Below are 23,337 nucleotides of genomic sequence, written 5' to 3'. Positions count from 1 at the left end.
GGCTCACCGACAAACTGAGGAGTCGCTCCGAGGGTGGAAAGGAGCCCATGAGGAGCCCCGCCGAAGGCTCCAGAGGAGCCCGGATAAAGCAAACTAGGACAGGGAGAGGGGAGGCCACCTCAGTTTCTGCAGCCCCACCCAGGAAAACCTTCGGGGGGGCAACAGGCGGGCGGGCAAAGCCAGCTTTTCTTCGCCACCCTCCCTCCTTTCTCCCTGGGGGCTAAGCGGCTCCCCTTACCCGCGCATGGCTCGACCGCACCACCGCGGCACCCACCTCATCCTCCTCCGGCAAAAACGCTTCGGCTGCCCAGACCGGGGCGAACTTCTCCAGCACGTTGGCGTCCCCGGCTTCTTCCTCCTCCTCTCTTTCCCCTCAGAGCAGGAGCTCTGGATATCAGACTCCTCCTCCTCGCCGCCGCCTGGGCTCTTCCTTCCTTCCGTCCCCGGCTGGCATGCCGTCCGCCCATCCGCCCCTCCTCAGCGCCTCGGCCTCCTCTGCCAGCCAAAACCAGCAGGAAAAATCCCGCCCGCTGATTGGCTGCCGCAGCCCGCCTTGGCGCCGCCGGCCCTTGAGCGCCGCGTGCAAAACCCGGCCGCACTGTGAGGGGAGGGAAAGGGGAGGAGGAGGAGGGCGCTTTCCAGAGCCTCACTCAAGGGACGAAAGAGCCGCATGCAGCTCGCGAGCCGCGGTTTGCCGACCACTGGTCCATATAGATATGCTTGAAAGGGAATGGGTAACAAGTGTGGAACTTACAAAACCCAAAGGTACTAAATAAGATTTCCAGTTATTACAGGGCAGGGATTCAGTGTCCTGTATCATTCCTTGTCCATCTCCATGAGCAGAAGCCGAATAAATTACGCAGACCGAAAGGAGTGCAGCTTTCCTTTCTGGAGGCCCAAAATTTAGCTTTTTATTGGCCCAGAATTCAGGTTTTCTCTGCGCACTAATATGGTAGTAAGAAGCTGAGAGAAAAGGGGCTTGTAGAGGTGGGATTTGAACTGGGGGACTCTCCAGCCCACACTCTGCTATGCCCAACTCCATCTATCTTTGTAACGTTAATGTTATAATAAGGGTCTGGTTTGTAACACACGCCAATCCCAGTCTCTTTCTGTCCTTCCAGCGGATCCAAACACGCTCTTTCGCTCGAATTCGCTCGCCTCCAAATCCATGGAGCAATTCATGAAGGTAAGAGAGAGGCAAAGGAACAACTTGCTGTTCTTGGAAAGCAGCAGAGAGCATACTCGCCTACCCGAAAGGTGCTAGGAAGTAGTCTTTGATAAGAAGTACCCCGTGTGTTTCATGTAGCATTGTGCCAAATATTTGCGGGGCTCCAATTTTTACTGCAAAAGTTGCTATTATGTTGGGAGTGATGGTGGGAAGAAAAGAGTTCCCATCAGAAGAGAAATTTCTCTTTATGAAATATGACTTTGCATCTGCAGTACCTTCTACTGTCATCAAAAGAGGGTAGGGGAGGGTACATTGTGTAGCAGGTTGATTTTAAAAGGAAGATTTATTAATTATTGTAACAAGATACAAGATACCGTATTTTTCGCTCCATAAGACGCACTTTTTTCCTTCTCAAAAGTGAGGGGAAATGTGGGTGCGTCTTATAGAGCGAATGTGCGCACAGAGCCGGCTGGGCGCGCTGGGAGGCAGCCGGGGAAAGCTGCCTCGCGCCGTTCCAGCGCGCCCAGCCGGCTCTGTGCGCCCGCCCAGCCCGCTCTGTGCGCTTGCTCGCCTCCCAGCTGGGAAGCGGAGGGGGGGCGGCTTGGCGCGCCCGCCCGCCTCCTCCCCGCCCGCTCTGAGCGCTTGGCGCGCCTCTCCCGCCCGGCTCCTCCCAGCTCGCTCTGAGCTCTTGGAGCGCCCGCCCGCCTCCTCCCCACCCGCTCTGAGCGCTTGGCGCGCCCGCGCGCCCGCTCCCTGCCCGCGTTTTTAGAGGAGGAAAACAAGATTTTTTCTTGTTTTCCTCCTCTAAAAACTAGGTGCGTCTTATGGAGCGGTGCGTCCTATGGAGCGAAAAATACGGTAATATTAATAGCAATAATAACAAGATAATTATTGTAACAAGATATTGTAACAAGATACAAATACTAAATACACAAATTATCTGAAATATAATAAAGTGTAAGTAATTTAACAAGCAAACAGGTGGGAAGATACTTGTATCATATATATATATACACATTCACACACACACACACACACACATGCAAAATCCAGATAATGTTTATCTAATCAGTAATTGGATATATTGCTAAATTTTGAGGTCTTGATTAACCGTACTTAATAAAGTTCCATAATTTTGAAGGTGGAGAGGTATCCGTGGATAATAATTCTCCATACAACAGTTTTATTTTACTGCAGATCTCCATGTATGGATAAATTCAGCTGTATGATATTGGTAATACTAGCAAGCACTTAGCCCTGTAATATTGATTTTAGAATTATTCCAGATTATTATGTGTAGCATTTCTCCCACTCTGATATTAAGACTCTCAAAAAATAATGAGCATTTCCTAAATAAAAAAGGACCTAGATTCATCTGACAATTCAGAGTTCAGATATGGCATTTATTCTTGGAAGTGGGAGCTGTCAATTCAAAGGAAGAGCTGTCCAGAGCGACCCCTGCCCCTACCAAAATACTTGAGAGGAGAGGGTGAAGGATTCTAGATCTTTTCCTTTGAAGCGACAGCTCTCTCTTAAAAGGAAGATATTTTCACGCTTATTCATATGTGCTTATGAGGTTTACATGGGATCTTTTGTAAATACGTAGTGCTCTTACTGGTTTAAAACAGATTGGGTGATTCTTAGTACAAATCTCTTCTTAGCCACTTCATTCCAGCTGCCATCTGGTGGTCTGAACTGGGGTAAAACCTGGGCAAGCCAAAGTCACCAAATTATTTAGGGTGTGTGAAAACTACAGATTTAACTTAGTCATCCCCTTTCCCCAGAGAATTCTGGGAACCGTTGTTCCTGAGGTGGTCTTAGGGATCGCTATCAGAATATTAGTATTATCACAAACTACTCTTCCTGGGGGTCTTTAGCAGAAGCATCAACTTAAAAAGCAATATAAATGTGTAGAGTAGATATGCCCTTATTGGTTATCCCTTTCCTTCCTGTTTCATTCCAAGTATGTGCTTTTTCAATATGCATTTTTTCCTTTCCATATCCACTTGTCCTCTCTGCACCCATCTAGGTGGTGGGAATGCCTTATCTGCATGAGGTGCTGAAGCTCATCATTAACCGGATCTTCGAGGAGAAGAAATATGTAGAACTAGATCCCTGCAAGATTGAGCCAAGCCGAGCCAGGTGAGGGCAGGTGCTATGGTGCTTCGTGCAATGGGGGCTGCAAGGTGCTTGGATTAGGCTGTATTAAGAACCTCCCAGAATGTCAGGAGAATGAATTCAGGGCTGATGTGAGCAAGGTCTATTCTGATGTGAGTATAGGTCTATCCCAGAAATGCTGGAGAGAGGACAAATGTACTGTTGAAACTATCATGCTCACCTGACATGTTATTTTTTCCTGTTTTCATCCCCACAAAATAAAGCTCTGCTCAGTTATTTTTTGGAGGGAAGCTTGGAATATGAGGTACCATTCAGACTGAGGTCAGGAAACACTGACCTTGCTCTGATTTAGCTTTATGGTATAATTTCCTGGCCAAATCTAAGTGGGCAAGCAATGCAGTATATCTCGGTGCCTACAAGATATTGCCCTCCACTACGTCGCCTCAAAGTGGGTGGGAAAAAAGCAAAGAAATCCGCGATCCCAAGGGAATTGCATAGCAGTATCCAAAATGTAAGCCAGTGAGTTGCGGGGGGTGGGGGGGGGGAGACGCTTTGTGCTGTGAGTTTGAAGAAGATAGCCGCGGAGACTGCTTTGGTTGACGAGTGGGGGTAGGGTGGAAAATACAACGAGAAATCATTAAAACAGTGGCATGTAGAAAAGGGTGCCGTTCACAGGTAGGATTTCTCACTCCTCGGTGCTAATTAAAGCAGCAATGGTGAAACTCGGCCTGGGTGGATGATTTATGGCTCTAAAAATAATTGGGGAGAGTGGTGCTGGCCAAGAGAAACAACTCTACGGGGTCTAGTTTGTAAGCAGGAACATTAGGAGCTGTAGGAATGGGGCGGAAGTCCAACAGGGAAAGAGGGTTTGGGTGGGGAGGCTATGCCGAATGACAGCTGCCCCCACATAATTGTGGCTTCCTAACTGGGAAGAATCAAGCCATGGCAAAGGAGCTCTTGAACTAGTACTTTTTTGCCATCAAGTCACAGCTGGCATATGGCGACCCTGTGGGGTTTTCAAGAATAGAGATGTTCCGAGGTGATTTGCCGCTGCCTGCCACTGCCTTGCAATCCTGGACTTCCTTGGTGGTCTCCCACCCAAATACTGAGTAGGGCCAAACCTTCTTAGCTTCCAAGATCTGATGAGATTCTGCTAACCTGGGCTATCCAGGTCAGGTCAGCTCATACACAGGCCCATTTTATTATTTATTAGAATAGCCACGCAGTGCATAAAATCAGTGAGTTTGAGCCGGAAGCAAAGGTGCTGCTGAAGAAAAGATCACATGTGGGGACAGGGGGTTGATATCTCCCTGTCCTCTCCAAATAGTTCCTGAGCGATAGCAATCCTAAATGGAATTATGCTCTGCTTAGAATTACACTGTTAAGGGTAGCAAGTCACTGGGCTTATACCTGAGAACTACACAGGTATGCCCAGAAAGCCAGCGTGGTGTAGTGGTTAAGAGCAGTGCTTTGGAGTGGTGGACTCAAATCTGGAGAACCGGGTTTTCATTCCCCACTCCTCCACATGAGCGGCGGAGGCTAATCTGGTGAGCCGGGTTGGTTTCTCCACTCCTCCACATGAAGCCAGCTGGGTGACCTTGGGCTAGTTACAGCTTTGTTAGAGCTCTCTCAGCCCCACCCACCAAACAGGATGTCTGTTGTGGGGAGGTGATGGGGAAGGTGATTGTAAGCTGGTTTGAGTCTCCCTTAAGTGGTCGAGAAAGTTGGTGTATAAAAACCAACTCTTCTTCTTCTTCAGGAGTTGAACAGACTCAATGGGGGAGTTTTGATTTGTCTTCGTGGCACAGTGGCCTCCCTCACACACACACACATACACACACACTCCTGTTACATGCTGAATCACCCCCACTGGGAGAATTCTGCTGCTTCAGAATCATAAGCCCAAAGTCTTGCTGGACATAACAAATGTGACTGACTGTACAATCAGAGGTAAAACTATGCATCAAGTACAGATTTTTGACCAGCTGAACAGTCATTCTCTCTTCTTAGGGAATCCTGGGAAGTGTAGTTCTGTGACCAAGGACTTCTTCCAAATAATTCTCAAGCCCCATTCTTGGGATGATACAGGTTGAGTATCCCTTATCTGAAATGCCTGGGACCAGAAGTGTTTCGGATTTTTTTTGGATTTTGGAATATTTGCATATTCATAATGAGATATCTTGGGGATGGGACCCAAGTCTAAACATGGAATTAATTTATGTTTTGTATATACCTTATACACATAGCCTGAAGGTAATTTAGACAATATTTTCAATAATTTTGTGCATGTGGGCCATCGTGGGGAACCTGCCATTGGCGCGACTGGCCTGCACACGTGCCATTTTATTACCCTTTGTGGGCATTCAAAAAGTTTTGGATTTTGGATCATTTTGTATATCAGATTTTCAGATAAGGGATACTCAACCTGTACTGAGTTTTGCAGGCACGCCTTGTTCCAATTTAAAAAACCCGTCCCTCCTTGGGCTGAAATGGTGGTAATCTTTTAATCCCAGAAACCATAACAGTAAAACTTGGTAAAAATATTGCTATGAAAATAACTGCCCGTTTTTCATCAGCCTTGTAAAAATTGTGTGTATAAATGCAGTAAAAGAGTGAAATGAACTGGAAACACCAGCAATGAATGTGGGCAAAATGAAAAGGCTTGCAATGATAGCACATGGAAATGAAAAGGAATGAGAAAGTGTATTTGTATGCCCAAGGGCAAGGCAATGAAAAGTACAATCTTAATTTTTTTTAAAATCAGACACACAGTAGTGACAGCTTATTTTCCTTCACAGTGTTCCCCTGAAGCTCACCCCGTGTCTCTCCATGAGTCAGTGCAAAGAGGGAAACCCAGAGCAGTGATTTAAACAGAGACACAAAGGCGCATCCTTCTCAGACTAGGAAATTCTGCTGCATTTGGATTTCACTCACAGATTTGCCCGCTGCCAAGTGAAACCTGATGAGATAGAAACAAGGCAGTGGGATACAGATGAGAGCAGTGATTCATGCAGAGTTGCAGCAAGTAGCCTTCTTTGTTGCATTCCCTTTCCACACTACGATTCCCAAGATTCTTTGGGGGAAGCTATGAGCACTTAACTGAGTACATTTTCCTAGTATACATAGACCCTACATATCTTTGGGAAATGCAACAGTTTGGGATAAGGAAATCACTCAGTAGAGAAGCGGGTCGGGGGGGGGAGAGAGTTGACTTCACAAGAGAAACAAGCATGGACAGGAGTACGCATGTGTGTGCGCATAAACTTTGATTTATGTGAGGGATATTGGCCTCAATCTTGTCTACTGACAGGAGTTCTGCCAGTAGATCTAATAGAACATCAGCACTGAGGACATGTATTCAACCCGCTTCAAAGATTTAAGCTGCTCCAAAGATAGCAACGTTCCTGAGAGAGATGCTCTTTGTGCAGGTTGCTAAGCAACAGTATCTCCAGGATGCTGTCAAGGAGAGCATGGCTCTGCATCAAGCATAACATTGTGCTGGGGCTTTCAATGTTGAGTTAAAAGGGTCTGACCACTGGAAAATGTTCCTCCTCATTCCTGATTCATGCAGGACACATTCAGTGTACAACTCCCTTGGAGAAGATTTGTATCAGGGTCATCAAAGAAGATTTTCTGTGCTGGGTACAAAAACACTAAGTCATTCCCTTCTTTTGTCACATCCTCGCCATGTGCTTATCCCAAGTATACCTCTCTAAGCTCTTGGAGATCTAACGTAATAAAAATGTAGCAAGGTATGAAAGGGTTGATCGGGAAGGATGCATGACCATGTACATGAACAAGCCATAGCTGCAGAATGTTTTTTGTGCTCAGTGGTAGAGCATCTGCTTGGCATGCAGAAGGCCCCAGATTCAATCCCCGCCATCTCCAGTTAAAGGGACTGGGCAAGTAGGTGATGTGAAAGATCTCCGCCTGAGTCCCTGGAGAGCCGCTGCCGCTCTGAGTAGACAGTACTGACTTTGATGGACCAAGGGTTTGATTCAGTATAAGAAGAAGAAGAGTTGGTTTTTATATGCCAAGTTTCTCTAAGGGAGATTCAAATCGGTTTACAATCACCTTCCCTTCCCCTCCCCACAACAGACACTCTGTGAGGTAGGTGGGGCTGAGAGAGCTCTAAGAGAGCTGTAACTTGCCCAAGGTCACCCAGCAGGCTTCATGTGGAGGAGTGGGGAAACAAATCCAGTTCACCAGATTAGCCTCTGCCGCTCATGTGGAGGAGAGGGGAATCAAACCCGGTTCTCCAGATCAGACTCCACCACTCCAAACCACTGCTCTTAACCACTACACCACGCTGGCAGCTTCATGTGTTAATGTGTTCCCTTGCTATGAAAGCACTGCATCCTCAGCACAGAGACATGAGGGTTGGTCAATGGAACTGAGATGCATAAGTAGAGTCAGCCGTAATGCATTTGCTCCCCTCTCTTCTCCTCTCGTGTTTCTCTCAGGCGGATCTCCTTCAAGGGCTCCTTGTCCGAGGCCCAGATACGAGACAGCAGTTTGGAGGTGCTAAAGGGGTACCTGGGGGACATCATTGAGTCCATTGTGGGCTCAATGGAGAAATGTCCCCACACCATGAGGGTGGCTTTCAAGAAGCTGCATGGGCGTGTTGAGGACCGCTTCCCAGAGGTGGAGAACCAGGTGGGACAGTTTTGAGCTATTTGTGCTTCTCCAGCTAAATATTGGGCCTGGGTACCATTCCCTGTCTCCAGCACTTTGTTAGGCCTGAGCAGGGCTGAGGTTGCTTCCACATAGAGGTTCTCCATGTTCTTCCCATCCCCAAAAAAACTGCAGTGGATTTTTAAAAATTGTTGTACATTTTCATTGTGTATTCATTTACCTTCTGAGTTTTCCCTGTCTCTATTGTGTGGTTTCCCAAACCTGCTTTGGTGTGACCTTTCCTGGAAGATTTTCCTCAAAGTGGGTTGGGTTGTAGTGTGGACAGGAACGTGAGGATTTCCACCCCTCCCTTCCCACACCAGGCACCACTTGCCCTTACACTTGCCGTGTTCTCCCTCCAATGGCAAACTGTTTGACGTTGTTGTTGTTTTTTAATTGGTAGTTGGCATATCGCTATAGCATGATAATGATGGTAGAGAAAGAGGTACCTGAAAGAAATCTGCCGGGCATTTATGTTCAGAGAAATGGCACAAAAAAGGAGAGGTAACTCCCCCTTAGGAGCCCCGTGGCGCACAGTGGTAAGCTGCAGTACTGCAGTCCAAGTTCTGCTCACGACCTGGGTTTGATCCCAACGGAAGTTGGTTTCAGGTAGCCGGCTCAAGGTTGTCTCAGCCTTCCATCCTTCCGAGGTTGGTAAAATTAGTACCCAACTTGCTGGGGGTAAAGTGTAGATGACTGGGGAAGGCACTGGCAAACCACCCCGTAAAAACATAGTCTGCCTAGGAAACGTCGGGATGTGATGTCACCCCATGGGTCAGTAATGACCCGGTGCTTGCACAGGGAACCTTTACCTTTTAACTCTCCTTTCCCCAGTACTACAGTTTTGATCCATATCAGCCCCTCTGCTGAGGCTCCTTTTCAGGGCCAAAAAACCCCTTCTGGAGTCCCGGCACATGTATTGACCATGTGGATTTATAGGAAAGATTCAGCAAGCCTGAAGGATGACACATGTCCAGCTATGGTATTCAGGAACACATCAGGAAGGCAGATTAATTCTTGAGAATGAGTAATTTGTGATCTGAAGCCTTGTACCTCCAACAGACAAGACACTGGGAGGTTGACAAACTACCTTTCAGTGTTTCCCCCCCACCTCTAAAAATCAAGAGCATGAAGCCTCATTTGGATCAGGGCTGTTACAGGAGATCCTAACCCATTTTCTCCATTTGAAATGGCCCCAGAGGGTCGCTATTTGTCCTGTTGGGCAATCATACAGGTACTCATATGTATGTTTCCCCAAGAGAGAAAATAGCAACCCGCCAAAATGTGTCAGATGAGGAAAACAGCACTGGGTAGGGGAGGATTAACCTTGCTCCAATCCAAACTGGGCCATATGCTCATAATATTTAGAGTGGAAAAAAATTGAAATTCATGCCATTTCTAACATCTTGTATGTTGGAGTGCATAGCTTCTGATTTGAAAGAGGAGACGACTGAGAGTTGATATGACAGCCATCTTCAAGTACTTGAAGGGCTTGTTTTCTGCCGAGTTGTTTTCTGTTGCTCCAGAAGGTCGGACCAGAACCAACGAGCTGAAATTAAATCAAAAGAGTTTTCGGCTCAACATTAGGAAGGACTTCCTGACAGAGCGGTTCCTCAGTGGAACAGGCTTCCTTGGGAGGTGGTGGGCACTCCTTTGGATGTCTTTAAGCAGAGGCTAGATGGCCATCTGAAAGCAATGCTGATTCTGTGAACTTAGGCAGATCATGAGAGGGAGGGCCGTAAGGGATGAGTCTGTGCTCGGCTCTGGTGGCCCTTTCCTACTTATCCAGGGTAATGCTAATCGCCAGTGGTCAAGAAGGAATTTTCCTCCAGGCCAGTTTGGCCAGGGATCCTGGAGGGTTTTTGTCTTCCTCTGGGCATACAGCAGGGGTCATTGGGGGAGGGAGGTAGTTGTGAATTTGCTGCGTTGTGCATAGGGTTGGATTAGATGTCCCTTGAGGTACCTGCCAGCTCTATGTTTTAAACATAATGATCTGGTTTTTAAAAACCTAGCAAACAGAAATGAACAAGGAAATATATCATGTCAAAACATGGTTGGCAGTCTCACCTCAATGAAAAATTACTTTCATTAATATATATTTTGCTGATGTTTCTGATTTGTCATTCTTAGGGTTTTTGTGGTGGATGTTGAGTAACTGAGGACTTTTTAAATAAACACGATAGATTTTCTACCTCAAGTTCCTTTTGATCAATTTTTGGGTTTTTGGTCTACCTGGTTTTTTTTCTCCTCAAGGATGCCAAATACATCTCCATCAGTGGGTTCCTCTTCCTCCGATTCTTTGCTCCCTCCATTCTGACCCCAAAGCTGTTCAACCTCCGAGACCAGCATGCGGACACCCAGACCAGTCGCACCCTCTTGCTGTTGGCAAAGGTATCACTGGCGCATGGGCACATGGTTGGGAAGAAATGTTGCTCCATATTAACACAACAAGACTGAGGGAAATCTGAGTGACAGTCCTTTTTTTTAAAGGGACTTCACATCATTAAGTCCATGACCCATGATAACATAAAGGCAGCCCTTTGTGGAGAATATCCAACATTGAAATGTCTTCCTTAGAGCCAGCGGGGTGTAGTGGTTAAGAGTGGTGGTTTGGAGCCGTGGACTCTAATCTGGAGAGCTGGGCTTGAATCCCCACTCCTCCGCATGAAGGTGACCTTGGGCTAGTCACAGCTTTCTGAGCTCTCTCAGCCCCACCTACCTCACAGGGTGTCTGTTGTGGGAAAGGGAAGGAAAGGTGATTGCAAGTTGGTTTGATTCTTCCTTAAGTGGTAGAGAAAGTCGGCATATAAAACCAACTCTTCTTCTTCCTCTTCTTCATTATCTCACCACTTGTACAGTCTATTTAAACCGTGGGCTGGTGTCTGGAGTCAGTAGCCATTGGTTGTTGCCCAGGCCCTATTTTCCTGAGAAGGTCCATGTTGCTGAGGACGAGGAGGAGCTTTCAACTGTAATAGCAGAACAACCCCCTCTCTCTTTAGCTATAAGAAAGGCCAGTTTTCTGAGGAACTCTGCAGACCAAAACTCCATTTCATTAGCTGCAACAAGTCACATAAGCTCCAAAGATTTGACGTCTCTGTGTGTGTGTAAAGTGCCTTCAAGTCGCAGCCGACTTATGGCGACCCCTTTTTGGGGGTTTTCATGGCAAGAGACTAACAGAGGTGGTTTGCCAGTGCCTTCCTCTGCACAGCAACCCTGGTCTTCCTTGGTGGTCTCCCATCCAAATACTAACCAGGGCTGACCCTGCTTAGCTTCTGAGATCTGACGAGATCAGGCTAGCCTGGGCCATCCAGGTCAGGGCAAGGGAGGAGAAAAAATGGTGAGTCCCATCACAACTTAATAGACAGAAGAATCCCCACCCATTGCGTCCTGGCCCCAGAACTCACCAGAGGAGGACCTGAAACCAAACTTCCTGCTGTGCTTTTATCAGCTGGCCTCCAGGCCCGACCTTCCCTTACAATCCCTCCTTTCCCTGCTTCTCTTCCCCGGTAGGCAGTGCAAAGCATCGGCAACATGGGTTTGCAACTGGGTCATGGCAAGGAGCAGTGGATGGAGCCTCTGCACCCCTTTATCCTTTCCAGCATTGGACAAGTAAAGGACTTCCTAGACAGGCTCATTGACGTGGACACTGAAAATGGTAAGCTGTGTTTGGGGCTAGGGTTGCCAGGTATCCTGCTATAGCAGGTGATCTCCCACTGGCAGCCACCCTGACCCCCCACCACCACTCAGTAGGCCAGCAGAGGAAAGAATGAGAAAACAATCACTGTTGCATTGTTGGCATGACATCATGTCCAGGGTGAACATGGAAGTGATATTATACCACTCTAGGATTCAGCAGAAGCTCTATGGGACCCTAGAAATGATGTCATGCCATCGATGCAATGGGTCCCCTCCAAGTCCCTTCCTCCCCAATCTCTTGCCAGCTGCCAGCCCTATGGGGCCTGGGGGTGTTTTCTGGTGGTTGGAATTATCATTTAGATGGGTCATAGTCACCTCCCTCCCTGGCCCAAGCTGTTCCTGCCCCATAAAGAATCAGCACCATTTGGTTTGGTTGTCACAGTTGAACAACTCTTATTCTGCATTCTGGAATAAACGATTAAATCTATGCCAAGGTCTCAATGTGCTGTACTTCTTTGAGCAGAAAAAAAGAGAGGTGCTGGACACCCGAGGTAAAAATGTCACTTTTCTCTAGAAGCAAGCGAGAACCAGTCTTGGACACCCTTCCACCCTTCTGCCACTATCAAGGAAGGCTACCTGCAGAAACGCAAAGCTGAAGGCCTCCACTTGATCTCACGGTTCACCTTCAAGAAACGCTATTTTTGGCTGAGCAATGAGGCTCTGTCCTACTCCAGATCTCCCGAGTGGCAGGTGGGCATCTTCTCCTGGCTCTGGTGCTGTGCTAGGCGGTTAATGGCATGGTGTAGTGGTTAAGAGCGGCGGACTCTAATCTGGAGAACTGGGTTCGATTCCCCACTCCTCCACAAGAGTAGCGGACTCTAATCTGGTGAACCGGATTTGTTTCCCCACTCCTACACATGAAGCCAGCTGGGTGACCTTGGGCTTGTCACAGTTCTCTCAGAAATCTCTCAGCTCCACCTGCCTCCCAAGGTGCCTGTTGTGAGCAATTGGGAAGGCAATTGTAAGCCGCTTTGAGACTCCTTTCGGTAGAGAAAAGCAGGGTATAAAGACCAACTCTTCTTGTTTTATATAAGGAAACTATCTGAATAGCCCATAAGGAAATTAGTATTTTTAAATCTTAATTGACTGGGAATATCACTGATTTTGATAATCCAAAGGACAGATTTTTTAATGCTAGAATATGAGATAAATATTTTTTTCCCCAAAGACTGCCATTCTTTGTGTTTACATATCTTTTGGGAAAGTACTTTCACTTTGCAAGATGGATTTTGAGAAGCTGTTAAAGGATGGAGAAATGCATCCATCCTTACTAACCAGGGCAGGGGGGTTATTTCAAAACTTCAGGTGCACACCTCCATCCCTGTCCAGAGGATCTGTGCGGTGGAGCGTGTGGATGAAAATGCTTTCCAGCAGACGCACATGATGCAGATTACAACTCGTGACAATGGAGGGCAATTATCCACCATGTACATCCTGTGTAAGGTAAATCCTGGCCTTGCATTTGGCCTTAGATTATGAAAGTCCTGTGTTGTGTTGAATAGTGTTGCCAACCTCCAGGTGGTGGAAGGAGATATCCTGCTATTACAACTGATCTCCAGCCGATAGAGATCAGTTCACCTGGAGAAAATGGCCACTTTGGCAATTGGACTCTATGGCATTGAAGTCCCTCCCCTCTCCAGACCCCGCCCTCCTCAGGCTCCATCCCAAAATCTCCAGGTATTTCCCACCCCAGAGCTGGCAACCCTAGTGCTGAAGGAGGCAGTGCCAACAGTTGGTGAATGAGGTGGTCTCTGGCATTCAGAAGCTTCAAAGCAAAACCTTTTTAGCTGACCTAAACCTCCAAACAAGCTACTACCTCCCTATTTTGTACTCTGGCTCATTTGCCCAAGTGGCTGAATCGAATGCTACAGATTTTCCTGGATTGTACCACAATCAAACTGGGGTACAATTCTCCACAGATAATACGACTGCTCGAGGAGAAGAGTTTGTGCCATGAGCAGTTTAAATGCCAAACCGCAGCCATGCCCCCCTCTCCAATTGAATCAAGTTGAACAGGGGAAGGGGGCCTTCACTTTCCCTCTTCCTGTGCTTTTTCCCTTGACCTCAAACAGACCCCCAGAGCTGCTTTTGCCTGGCTGGGAGAAACACGCAGGCATCCTACGATTGCCTCTGAAGTTTCCCAAGTTGGGCTAATAGCAGCTCCAGGGGGATGGTTGAGATCAGAGAAAATGGTACAGAGAGGAAAGGTAAATAACTCCTCTCCTTTGTATGCACATCAGTTTCTCCCTTTAAATCGCAGCACCCAGTCTGTCTTTTTTAAGATGGGAAAAATAATCACCTGTTCCTGGGAATGGCTACATCAAAGCAAGTTCCTCTTTATTTGTGCTATCGATTGTACCGTGCCTGTTCAACACAATGGTTGTGGGAGTGTTTAAAGAATGTTAACAATTCTCCTACAGTGAGGCATTGTGCACAGAGCTGACTCTAAGCCAGGTATTGGGATGGTCCGGGTATGAGGAAGCTGAGTATCTTAAAGGGGTGGGGGGGAAAGAAACCTGTGTAACCTTAGTACCATTAAAGATTAATACCAGTTACCAGAAGATCATTGTTGTGCAGCAGTTCTGTGGACCACACATCCAAATGACTTGGGTGCATGTATCTGGCCTGGAAGTCTGGCTACTAGGTCAGGGAATGGGGCAGTAGAACCAATCATCTGCATGATGGCCCTCGTAAGAAAACAATTTTACCCTTGACTGATAAAATGAAATCTAGCCAAGAAACTTCTGTATGTCGGTTTTTAATGTATGATTCTATCCCTGAAGTCACATTAAAGGTGGCGGAATTTTTGACAGAAGTTGTTGAGACTAGGATTAAAGTTTAAATCATATTTATATGAGAAATGTATGGATTGAGGATTCTTGTGTACCGTCTATGCTGTATTTCTGAGAATATGCCAATAAAGGTCAATTGATTGATTGTTTGATAGAACCGATCACGTGAACTCCTCAGGGTCTTTTCCTTTCCTTTGGCAGAACATCAACGAGTTGAATCAGTGGCTGTCAGCCATCCGGAAAGCAACCATCTCTAATGAGTGCATGCTGCCCTTCTGCCACCCGGGAGCCTTCCGCGGCAATCGCTGGACTTGTTGTTTACAAACAGACCGCACGGGTAACCCAGCTGAGGTTCAGCATACATAGGTGGGGGTGGGTGGGCTCCATTTGTGTGATGCCAGCAGGCAGGGACGTCTCTGGACTTGAAAGAAAACTCTTATCCTTGGGGAACTCTTTGCAGATTTTTTTTTTTAATCCAAGTTTTGTGGGTCGTGCAGTCGAGGCTCATTTCAGACATTTCACCAAACAAAGGAACCTTAAGCATGGTTTGACATGCTGTCCAGGTTGCAGAACCATGGTTTTCAGTCCACCTGCTAACTAGAATGAGAAACCGGGGTTTAAAGTGGGTTTGCAAGCCGTGGTTGGAGCTAGCTATGCTTTGGCATTACGTCCAAATTGACACATTGTAGGTATGGCCCTCACTCTGGCAGGGTTTACAAATCGGTCCTATATTTGGTGCTACATGAACAAGCCCTGTGCTGAAGCAAACAAGCAATGGTTTGAAAGCCTAGTTTTCAGGGTAAGTGCAAAAAAGCAAATTATGTCTTGCATGAAAGCAGAAATTATTAATTGAAACTGAAGGGAGGGCAGGAATGGTTGCATCAGTGTTTCGCTCTCGCGGCCCTTTCTTACATGCCTGGGGTAATGCAGATTGCCACTTAGGGCTCAGGAGACAATTTTCCTCCAGGCCAGTTTGGCCCGGGATCCTGGAGGGTTTTTTTTGCCATCTTCTGGGCATGGAGTAGGGATCACTGGAGGTGTGGGGTGGAGGTAGTTGTGAATTTCCTGCATTGTGCAGGACTAGATGACCCTGGAGGTTCCTTCCAACTCTGTGATTCTATGAATGTGTGACAGGAGGATGAAGGAAGGCGCGCATGAACAAAGAGCTTGTTCACATATCACCAAGCTGTGATCTGGTGTAACATCTAAACCACACTTGTGTCTTGGGATGACTTTCTGAAGCAAAACAAATACACACCTCTAAACTATGCTTGTTTCTTGTTGCATGTCTGGAAGTTCAACCCATGATTTGAGTTCTAAACCGTAGTTAGCACAAGTTATGGTATGGTGTGATGTCTGAATCCATCCAAAGAGAAACATATGGCCTCACCCAGTGGTGCCTCTCGTGGTCATCCCCTGTCACTCAATCTTTTGCCAGTCTTTTACCCTGGGACCATCTCCATTCAAGGTCACTTGTCATTCGATTCATGGCCAGACAGATAATGCGACGCATCACACTGGAGACTGCAATTGTTAAAATGAATTATAGCGATACCAGCCCAAGTCCAGATCAGATCCTATGCTATGTGGCCGTCCATTCCCTCACCTTACAGGACCATCCGTGGTTGTGGTTTGGTTACAGTTCGTGGCTGCAGCCGCACCCATTCTGCCGTGACCCTCGGCGACTGGAGCGACCCTCTGGACCCAGACACGGAGGCCCAGATGGTGTACAGGCAACTTCTGTTGGGCAGAGACAAACTCAGGTCAGTGGTTGGTTGGTTTGTGTTGGTGACAGCAGTCATGACGGAGGCAAAGACTCCTCTTCCGAGGTGGATGGGAGAGAGCTACGTTGTGGTGCTGTGTGGCTTCCCAATGGGATGAGCACAGCTTTTTTTGTGTTATGTGGCCCATAGCAAACTGCTACAGCAGGTGCTGAACAAGCATCTAGATAACATCATACTATAATAATAATTTATTGCGGTCATAGACCAGTAAATATCATATTGCATTGCTATGCTACAAATCCGAACATCTAAAACCTTACATTAAAAAAATTGGTAAAGGACAGATAAAACACAGATAAAATACTATCACCAGTGTAAAACTTGGAGCAGAATTGCTATACTTACTAAATTTCCTTACCCTTTCCACCAGCCCTTTTCTTGGTCCGGGATTTTATCACACCAGTACAAAAATTGGCCACTTGTTTTGAAATCATGGGGTTTTCGTCAATTAATAATTACCTGCTCTGGCTTTCCGCGAATTTAACTATTATAGGATGGACAGACGTAACCCTCAGACCATACTAAAACAACGACAAGCCCAGAATTCTGCACCGGGCGTGCAGAATTCTGAAACACGGGCGTAAATCAGGTCAACTGAGAACAATTGCTTCCCATAATGTTTCCCATAATTTATTCTGCTTTTGCTAAGGAAGGGCACAGAACCCCCTACTCTCAGATCTCTGGAAGTCATACAACAGTGCCTCAGATTTCATCCACAACCGTCCAGTCTCTTTTTGAAGTGTATGCATGGGGCTAGAAACTTGCTCTTTAAAGTTTTAAAAAAAAATAAAAATAAAAGATTCCTAGGAAGTTGAATTTTTGGCCTAAATCACATATTGCAGTTTTTCTGTGCCCCTACAGAACTGCAGTGGGCATTACTTTCTGGCCTCGACTAATCTTTTTTGGGGCCACGCATTGGGTCCCACCGCTGCACGTTTGTACAGTCTTTCCAGCAGAGGGCCTCCTTCCTTAAGAAATTCTCTCTTCACCGGCTCAGCATAAGCTGTATTTCAAATTTGCTAAGAGGAAGAGAAGCAATTTGATGTGCCCATCTTTAAAAATATATAGGACCAAGCCCTTTCTCCAGACCACATAAGGACGTGAATCTTGAGAGTCACACGTTTCTAAACACTTAGAAATTCAAACAACCTTTGAACATATACAACTAACTTAAAAGAGAGATCTTTCGCCATACCTGGAACCTGAGTTAATTTTTGCCAGGAGATGCCAAGGATTGCTCTTGGGGTCTTCTGCATGCAAAGCAGGTGCTGTCCCACTGAGCCAGTCCTTTTCTACTTTATTTACTCTCATTTGGCCTTAATACCTCAGATCCGTTGATCTAGGTTGATCTTGGCTTATATCTTTCATAGAGCCGAGGATACTTTGAAAAAGGGATGTGTATGTATGGGTCATTGTGGAGAACTATACATTACAAGAGATGCATAGCTGAGGGGAGGTACAGACGCAGGACTGCTGTTTTCAGTGGCAGTCTTGCGTCTTCCTAGATTTATGAATACACCCTTTAAAGAACAGAGACAGTCTTTTTTAATGGCTATTCACCTGGTTCTTGAGTTAAATGATTTACCTGTTCAATCAGGTAAAAACAATAATGAATAATCAGCTGATTTGTTCTGGCTGGTGAATAATGGTGTTCTGTAATTTGGGGAGGAGCCATGGCTCAGTAGTAGAGCATCTGCTTTGCATGCAGAAGGTCCCAGGTTCAATCCCCGGCATCTCCAGTTAAAGGGACTAGGCAGGTAGGTGATGTGAAAGACCCCTGCCTGAGACCCTGGAGATCTGCTGCCAGTGTGAGTAGACAATACTGACTTTGATGGACCGAGGGTCTGATTCAGTATAAGGCAGCTTCATGTGTTCTTTAAAATGGTTTGTCTCTTGTGAATGCAGCTCTGAATGCAGTTAGCTGGGCCACAGATGTCATTTATTAGTTAAAGAAATGAGTGTTAGCAGATTGCTGTTTAGGCTTGGTTTGACTATTTGACTCAAAGTTCTTTTTCTTTAATGTAAAATTATAACGAAAACATATATACGTTTTAGAGTTTGGGATACACAAAGGTTTTTTTTTTTAATTGGCATGTGAATATAAATTCCAAGTTCCTTTGCCTTAAGCAAAGTCATTTCTGGGAGCAGAAAAGGAAGTGAAACTGTTACAGCAATTGAAGTGTTAGCTGGTTAACTGCATTGATCCGTTCATGCTTAAAGCTTGCAGCCCTAGAGCATATTATCCTTGTCACTCTCCCTAGGGAGAAATGCCTGGAATTTGCAAGCAAGGAGACGGTGCTGGAACAAGGCAGAGGAACCCAGAAAGGTAGGATCGGCTCTTCCATTGCCTGAACTCATGATGATCAAAAGCAAAACAATTGGAAGGTGGGGAATCTCACAATTTGATAACCAGCGCACAGCTGCATGATATTAGGACCTAGAAGCTGCTGGTTGTCAACAATCTGTTGCTGCATCTCCTTTCCTGGCACCTCAATGAGTGTATCATGACATCACAGCAGCCAGCCAATGGTGGTGGTTGTTGAGGGAGGGACTCATAGGGGATGTATAGATTGTGCCTTCTCACCTAGGTGAGAAATTCTGGAAACACATTCTCTGGTTTGTTCTTCTCAAACAAGCAACTCCTGATTTTTTTTTAAAAAGGATTAGATTAGGGAAGATGACATTTCTCTCCCTGCCCAACTTGCCAGAACCATGGAAATGTGAATTGCTGTCACATGACAATGATAGCTCTGCTTATCCCTAACCGAGTGTAACTGATTCCATCTCCTGGATGGGTGATCGGTGTTCATAAAGCTGGAAAGTGAAAACACTCTGAACTTGTAAGGAGGGAAGAAGGAGAGCCCTCTGATGAATGGCTGAACAGCTGAATGAGCACAGACCTTCTCTGGTGCTCAGCAAGACCTAACAGTTGTTGTAGGGCCTCAGCAGGACGCCAGTCCACGTTACGTTGCCTGCTTCGTGGCCCCAGCTGGGTGCAAAATGGTGCCTTCTTGCCGGAAGACATGCTAGATCTATCTGTCCCAGTATCCCTCCCAGATGGGGTGGCTGCCTTTATACCCAGCCTCTTCCAAGACAGGGATTAATGCTCCTTTTCTCCACATCCAGACACCAACAACCGGCGGATGGCAGCAGCTGCCCGCTTGCTAGAAGTCATCCAGGATTTGGAGCAGGCCCACAATGCCTTTGAGCATCAAGAAGAGGAAGAGAGAGCCTCAGCCAGCTCTGCCCCCCAGCCCTGAGTGGCCGCCTCTATTTGGGACTCCACTTGTGTTTACTCCGTAATGTGATGACGTGTGTATGTCTGTCGGGGAGGGGCTGGGAGGCTTTGCCTGTGTTTGGGGCCCCACCTAATTTTTGCTTCAGAGAGAGAGAAGGCACCTGGGAGAAGCTGCAAAAATCTCTTTCCCATGTGACTGCTTCAGTTTGTGTGCTGCTGCTTGTGACCTGGCCAAAACTTGGTTGGGTCCCAGAAAAAGGAAGATCCTGAGGTGGGTCTTCTTTGCCTGCAGGCCTCCTTGCTTGTTGACAAGGCAGGTAAATGCATCCAGAGCTGTGCGCGCTCAGTGATTCTCTGAGGGTGTGGAACATGGCACTGGGTACAGGATTGAGCATCTCAAGAATCTTATTCTTTTTTTTCTTTTTTAAAGTGCGCCAGTTTTTTAGTCTCACTCTTGCCAAGTTGTGTGGGTGATGCCTGGTTGCATCTCAGATAGCCGGTGGGTTTGGCAGGTCAGAGGGTGAGCCTTTGGGGTCCTCCCACAGCTTTCCTTCTCCCTCCCTACGAGTAGCAAACATTGCAGTGCAAATGATGCGGAATAAGAATCACTGTGCAAATAGAGATCTTATTATTTTGGGGCGGGGTCAGAAACTGGATTTGCTAGAAAGCCGGTTTTAATGTTAAAAGCACACAGCCCCACTTCAGCCTTTCCCTCAAACTGCACAGTGCCGTTTTCCTGTTTACTCGTCAATCTTGCCACACAAGGGCTGTCCCACATAGTCTGGGCCTGAGCAGTGGGGCTGTATCTGAGCGCAGCAGAGCAAGAAGCCACAACAGGGTGTCTTTGGTTGGAGGACTGGGCCAGCGAGCTGTAGGCCATGCCGTGGGGTAAAGTGATGTCTGACTTCTTTCTGGCCGGATCTCCCAGCTTCTTTCTGTCAAAGCCTTGTGGCACAAAGAAGCGGCAGCCTTATGAAGTCCATCTCCATCTGCCAAAGCATTGTAAGAAATTTTAACTGAGATATGTTCTTCTTCCCCTCCCCTGCCTGTACATTCCACGGTCGTTAATGTTCATTATATTATTTGTTTATTTATTTGGATGACTTTGGTGCTGCCTCCGTAGAGCCTGTACAAGGTGGTTAACAAAGTAAAATATAGTGATGATGTAATAAAAATGACAAGATGCACAGAAGTTATAAAATTCGTTAGCACAATGCAAACACGTGCCCACTGTAGCATCTGCTACTGCTGAAATGCCAGTGAATACCCTGAGGTAGGCTATTGGAAGAGGTGGGGTTGGATCTAGCCAGCTTTATCACTTAGTCTTGCCCAGTTCTACCTCCACTACAGCCCCTGACCCCATGGTCCTGTAGGTCCCATGATCCTCAGCACAGCCTTTTTGGTGCTCCAAGTTCACCAGTAGAAAATGGGTTGGGTCTAACCCAGATTACATTAGATGTTGGAATAAGTGGCAAGCTAGCAACCAAGGAACCTCACCTAGAGTACTATGTTCAGTTTTGGGCACCACAATTTAAGAAAGGTGTAGACAAGCTGGAATGTGTCCAGAGGAGGGCAACATGAAGCCTTCTGGGTGACCTTGGGCTAGTCAGTTCTCTTAGAACTCTCTCAGCCCCACCTACCTCTCAAGGTGTCTGTTGGGAAGGCAATTGTAAGCAGCTTTGAGACTCCTTAAAGACAGAAAAAAGCGGGGTATAAAAAACAACTCTTCTTCTTCTGCCTAAGTTCATAGCATCAGCAATGCTGACAGATGGCCATCTAGCCTCTGCTTAAAAACCTCCAGGTAAGTGCTCCTTCCCTGGAGGTTTTTAAGCAGAGGCTAGATGGCCATCTGTCATCAATGCTGATTCTACGACCTTAGGCAGATCACGAGAGGGAGGGCATCTTGGCCATCTTCTGGACATGGAGTACGGGTCACTGTGGGTGTGGGGGGAGGTAGTTGTGAATTTCCTGCATTGTGGAGGGGGTTGGACTAGATGACCCTGGTGGTACCTTCCAACTCTATGATTCTTCTTTGCGGCTTGTTTTAGAAACATATGCAGAGCAGCAAGCTGAAGGCTGGGTGAGCCAGAAGCCTGCTATGCAAATGAGATGCGTCAGCTCTTAGGTTTGTCCCTACCCTTCTGCGTCGGGCAGCTGTCCACTTTTTAGTTTATTTTAAACAGACATTTTGTGTTTGTAGGTATATTTTTAAATCACCCCAATGGAGTCATGTGATATCTTTGAAGATCAAAGGATTTTGGGGTTGTAATCTTCAATAGACAGAAGCCCACTTCAGCAAATGTAAGAAGTTTGCCTTTATTTGACATAATGGGGGGGGGTGTAAACCATGGAGGTACAAGACCACAAAATGGAAGAAGAAGAGTTGGTTTTTATACGGCGACTTTCTCTCCCACTTAAGGAAGAATCAAACTAGCTTACAATCACCTTCCCTTCCCCTCCCCACAACAGACACCCTGGGAGGTAGATGGGGCTTGAGAGAGCTGTGACTAGCCCAAGGTCACCCAGCAGGCTTCGTGTGTAGGAGTGGGGAAACAAATCCAGTTCACCAGATTAGCCTCTGCTGCTCATGTGGAGGAGTGGGGAATCAAACCCGGTTCTCCAGATCAGACTCCACTGCTCCAAACCACCGCTCTTAACCACTACATCAAGAGATAAACAGAGGAAGGAACAGTGTGGCTTGGGCTTCAAAGGAACATAAGATAAGGCCAATGATCACTTGCATCAGCAGTAACAGAACACTTGCTAAACCAATTAAACACCTCCAGTGTGAAAGAAAACCATCATTGTGATTGAGCCCTAATGGCGTGGTGTCCAGCTGTTTGAGAAATTCTCATCCAGAAATTTCAAAGGAAATTTCAAAAAAACTCTCCCTTTGAAGTTCTTTTGTCAAATCACGGCAGCCTTGAGGTCAAGGACAGTGTGTCCCGGGAGACTGAAATGATTTGTGAATGTTGCCGTTTTTTGATGTCCGGGTTTGTTCTGGCATTTAAAAACTGGCCTTTTTTCGTCCTTGGTGTACAGTAAACCTTGGTGTACAGCAGGATGAGCAGGTGAATGAGCCCCTGATAGTGGTGGCTACTTATCAGCCAGAAAGGGCCACCTGTCGCAAATCCAGACCGCGGCTCTAACCTCATCTCCAACTGAGCAATGATACTGCAAGACTTACCGCCATTCGATCTGGATTTGTGTTTGCTTGGGAATGTCATGAACGGTACCCACATGAAGCTGCCTTATACTTAATCAGACCCTCGGTCCATCAAAGTCAATATTGTCTACTCAGATTGGCAGTGGCTCTCCAGGGTCTCAGGAAGAGGTCTTTCACATCACCTACTTGCCTAGTCCCTTTAAGTGGAGATGCCGGGGATTGAACCTGGGACCTTCTGCATGCCAAGCAGATGCTCTACCACTGAGCCACGGCCCCTCCCCTTCATTTCATTGCTTTTTGAGTCTGCTGTTAAGCATAGTTTTCCCCCTTTGCCTAAATATATACCTATATGACTTTGCCAACGCAGAACACTCATCACACAACTGAGAAAATGGAATCGTCTGCCATAATAAATCTGTTGCAGTTTCAGCCTAGGCAGATCACCTCGGGATATTCAATGGGGCTTCCTCCAAGGAAAGTGTTATTAGCGTGATACCATCAGTGTTTAAGGTCCCAGGAAATCCTTTTTGTTGCAGCCGGCTAACACAACTACCTGTCCGTAGTTTTAAAATAGTTGGGAGTTCGCATGGTGAGGCCAAGGGCATTAGCCAATAGCCACCCCTCAGAGCTGTCTTTTCACTGTTGAAAATTTGCCAGACATTCCCCCACCCCACAAGTTCTCCTCAGGACAAGAAAAAAAA

The 23,337-nt window shown here is 46.6% G+C and overlaps 1 protein-coding gene across 1 annotated transcript in view; it reads left to right on the top strand.

Annotated features, from left to right (window-relative positions):
• Positions 1–19,492, top strand: part of RASAL1 (RAS protein activator like 1) — a 54,701-nt gene extending 35,209 nt beyond the window's left edge. Inside the window, exons 11-21 of the mRNA XM_056859053.1 lie at positions 1,122–1,186; positions 3,198–3,310; positions 7,750–7,942; positions 10,214–10,351; positions 11,471–11,615; positions 12,171–12,346; positions 12,962–13,099; positions 14,650–14,785; positions 16,091–16,211; positions 18,494–18,558; positions 19,359–19,492. Coding sequence (XP_056715031.1) covers positions 1,122–1,186; positions 3,198–3,310; positions 7,750–7,942; positions 10,214–10,351; positions 11,471–11,615; positions 12,171–12,346; positions 12,962–13,099; positions 14,650–14,785; positions 16,091–16,211; positions 18,494–18,558; positions 19,359–19,492 — 1,424 coding nt within the window. The remainder of the gene's footprint in view (positions 1–1,121; positions 1,187–3,197; positions 3,311–7,749; positions 7,943–10,213; positions 10,352–11,470; positions 11,616–12,170; positions 12,347–12,961; positions 13,100–14,649; positions 14,786–16,090; positions 16,212–18,493; positions 18,559–19,358) is intronic.
• The last annotated feature ends 3,845 nt before the right edge of the window (positions 19,493–23,337 follow it).

Source organism: Euleptes europaea, chromosome 13, assembly GCF_029931775.1.
Source record: "Euleptes europaea isolate rEulEur1 chromosome 13, rEulEur1.hap1, whole genome shotgun sequence".
Classification (NCBI taxonomy): domain Eukaryota; kingdom Metazoa; phylum Chordata; class Lepidosauria; order Squamata; family Sphaerodactylidae; genus Euleptes; species Euleptes europaea.
This window is presented reverse-complemented; position numbering and strand designations above follow the sequence as displayed.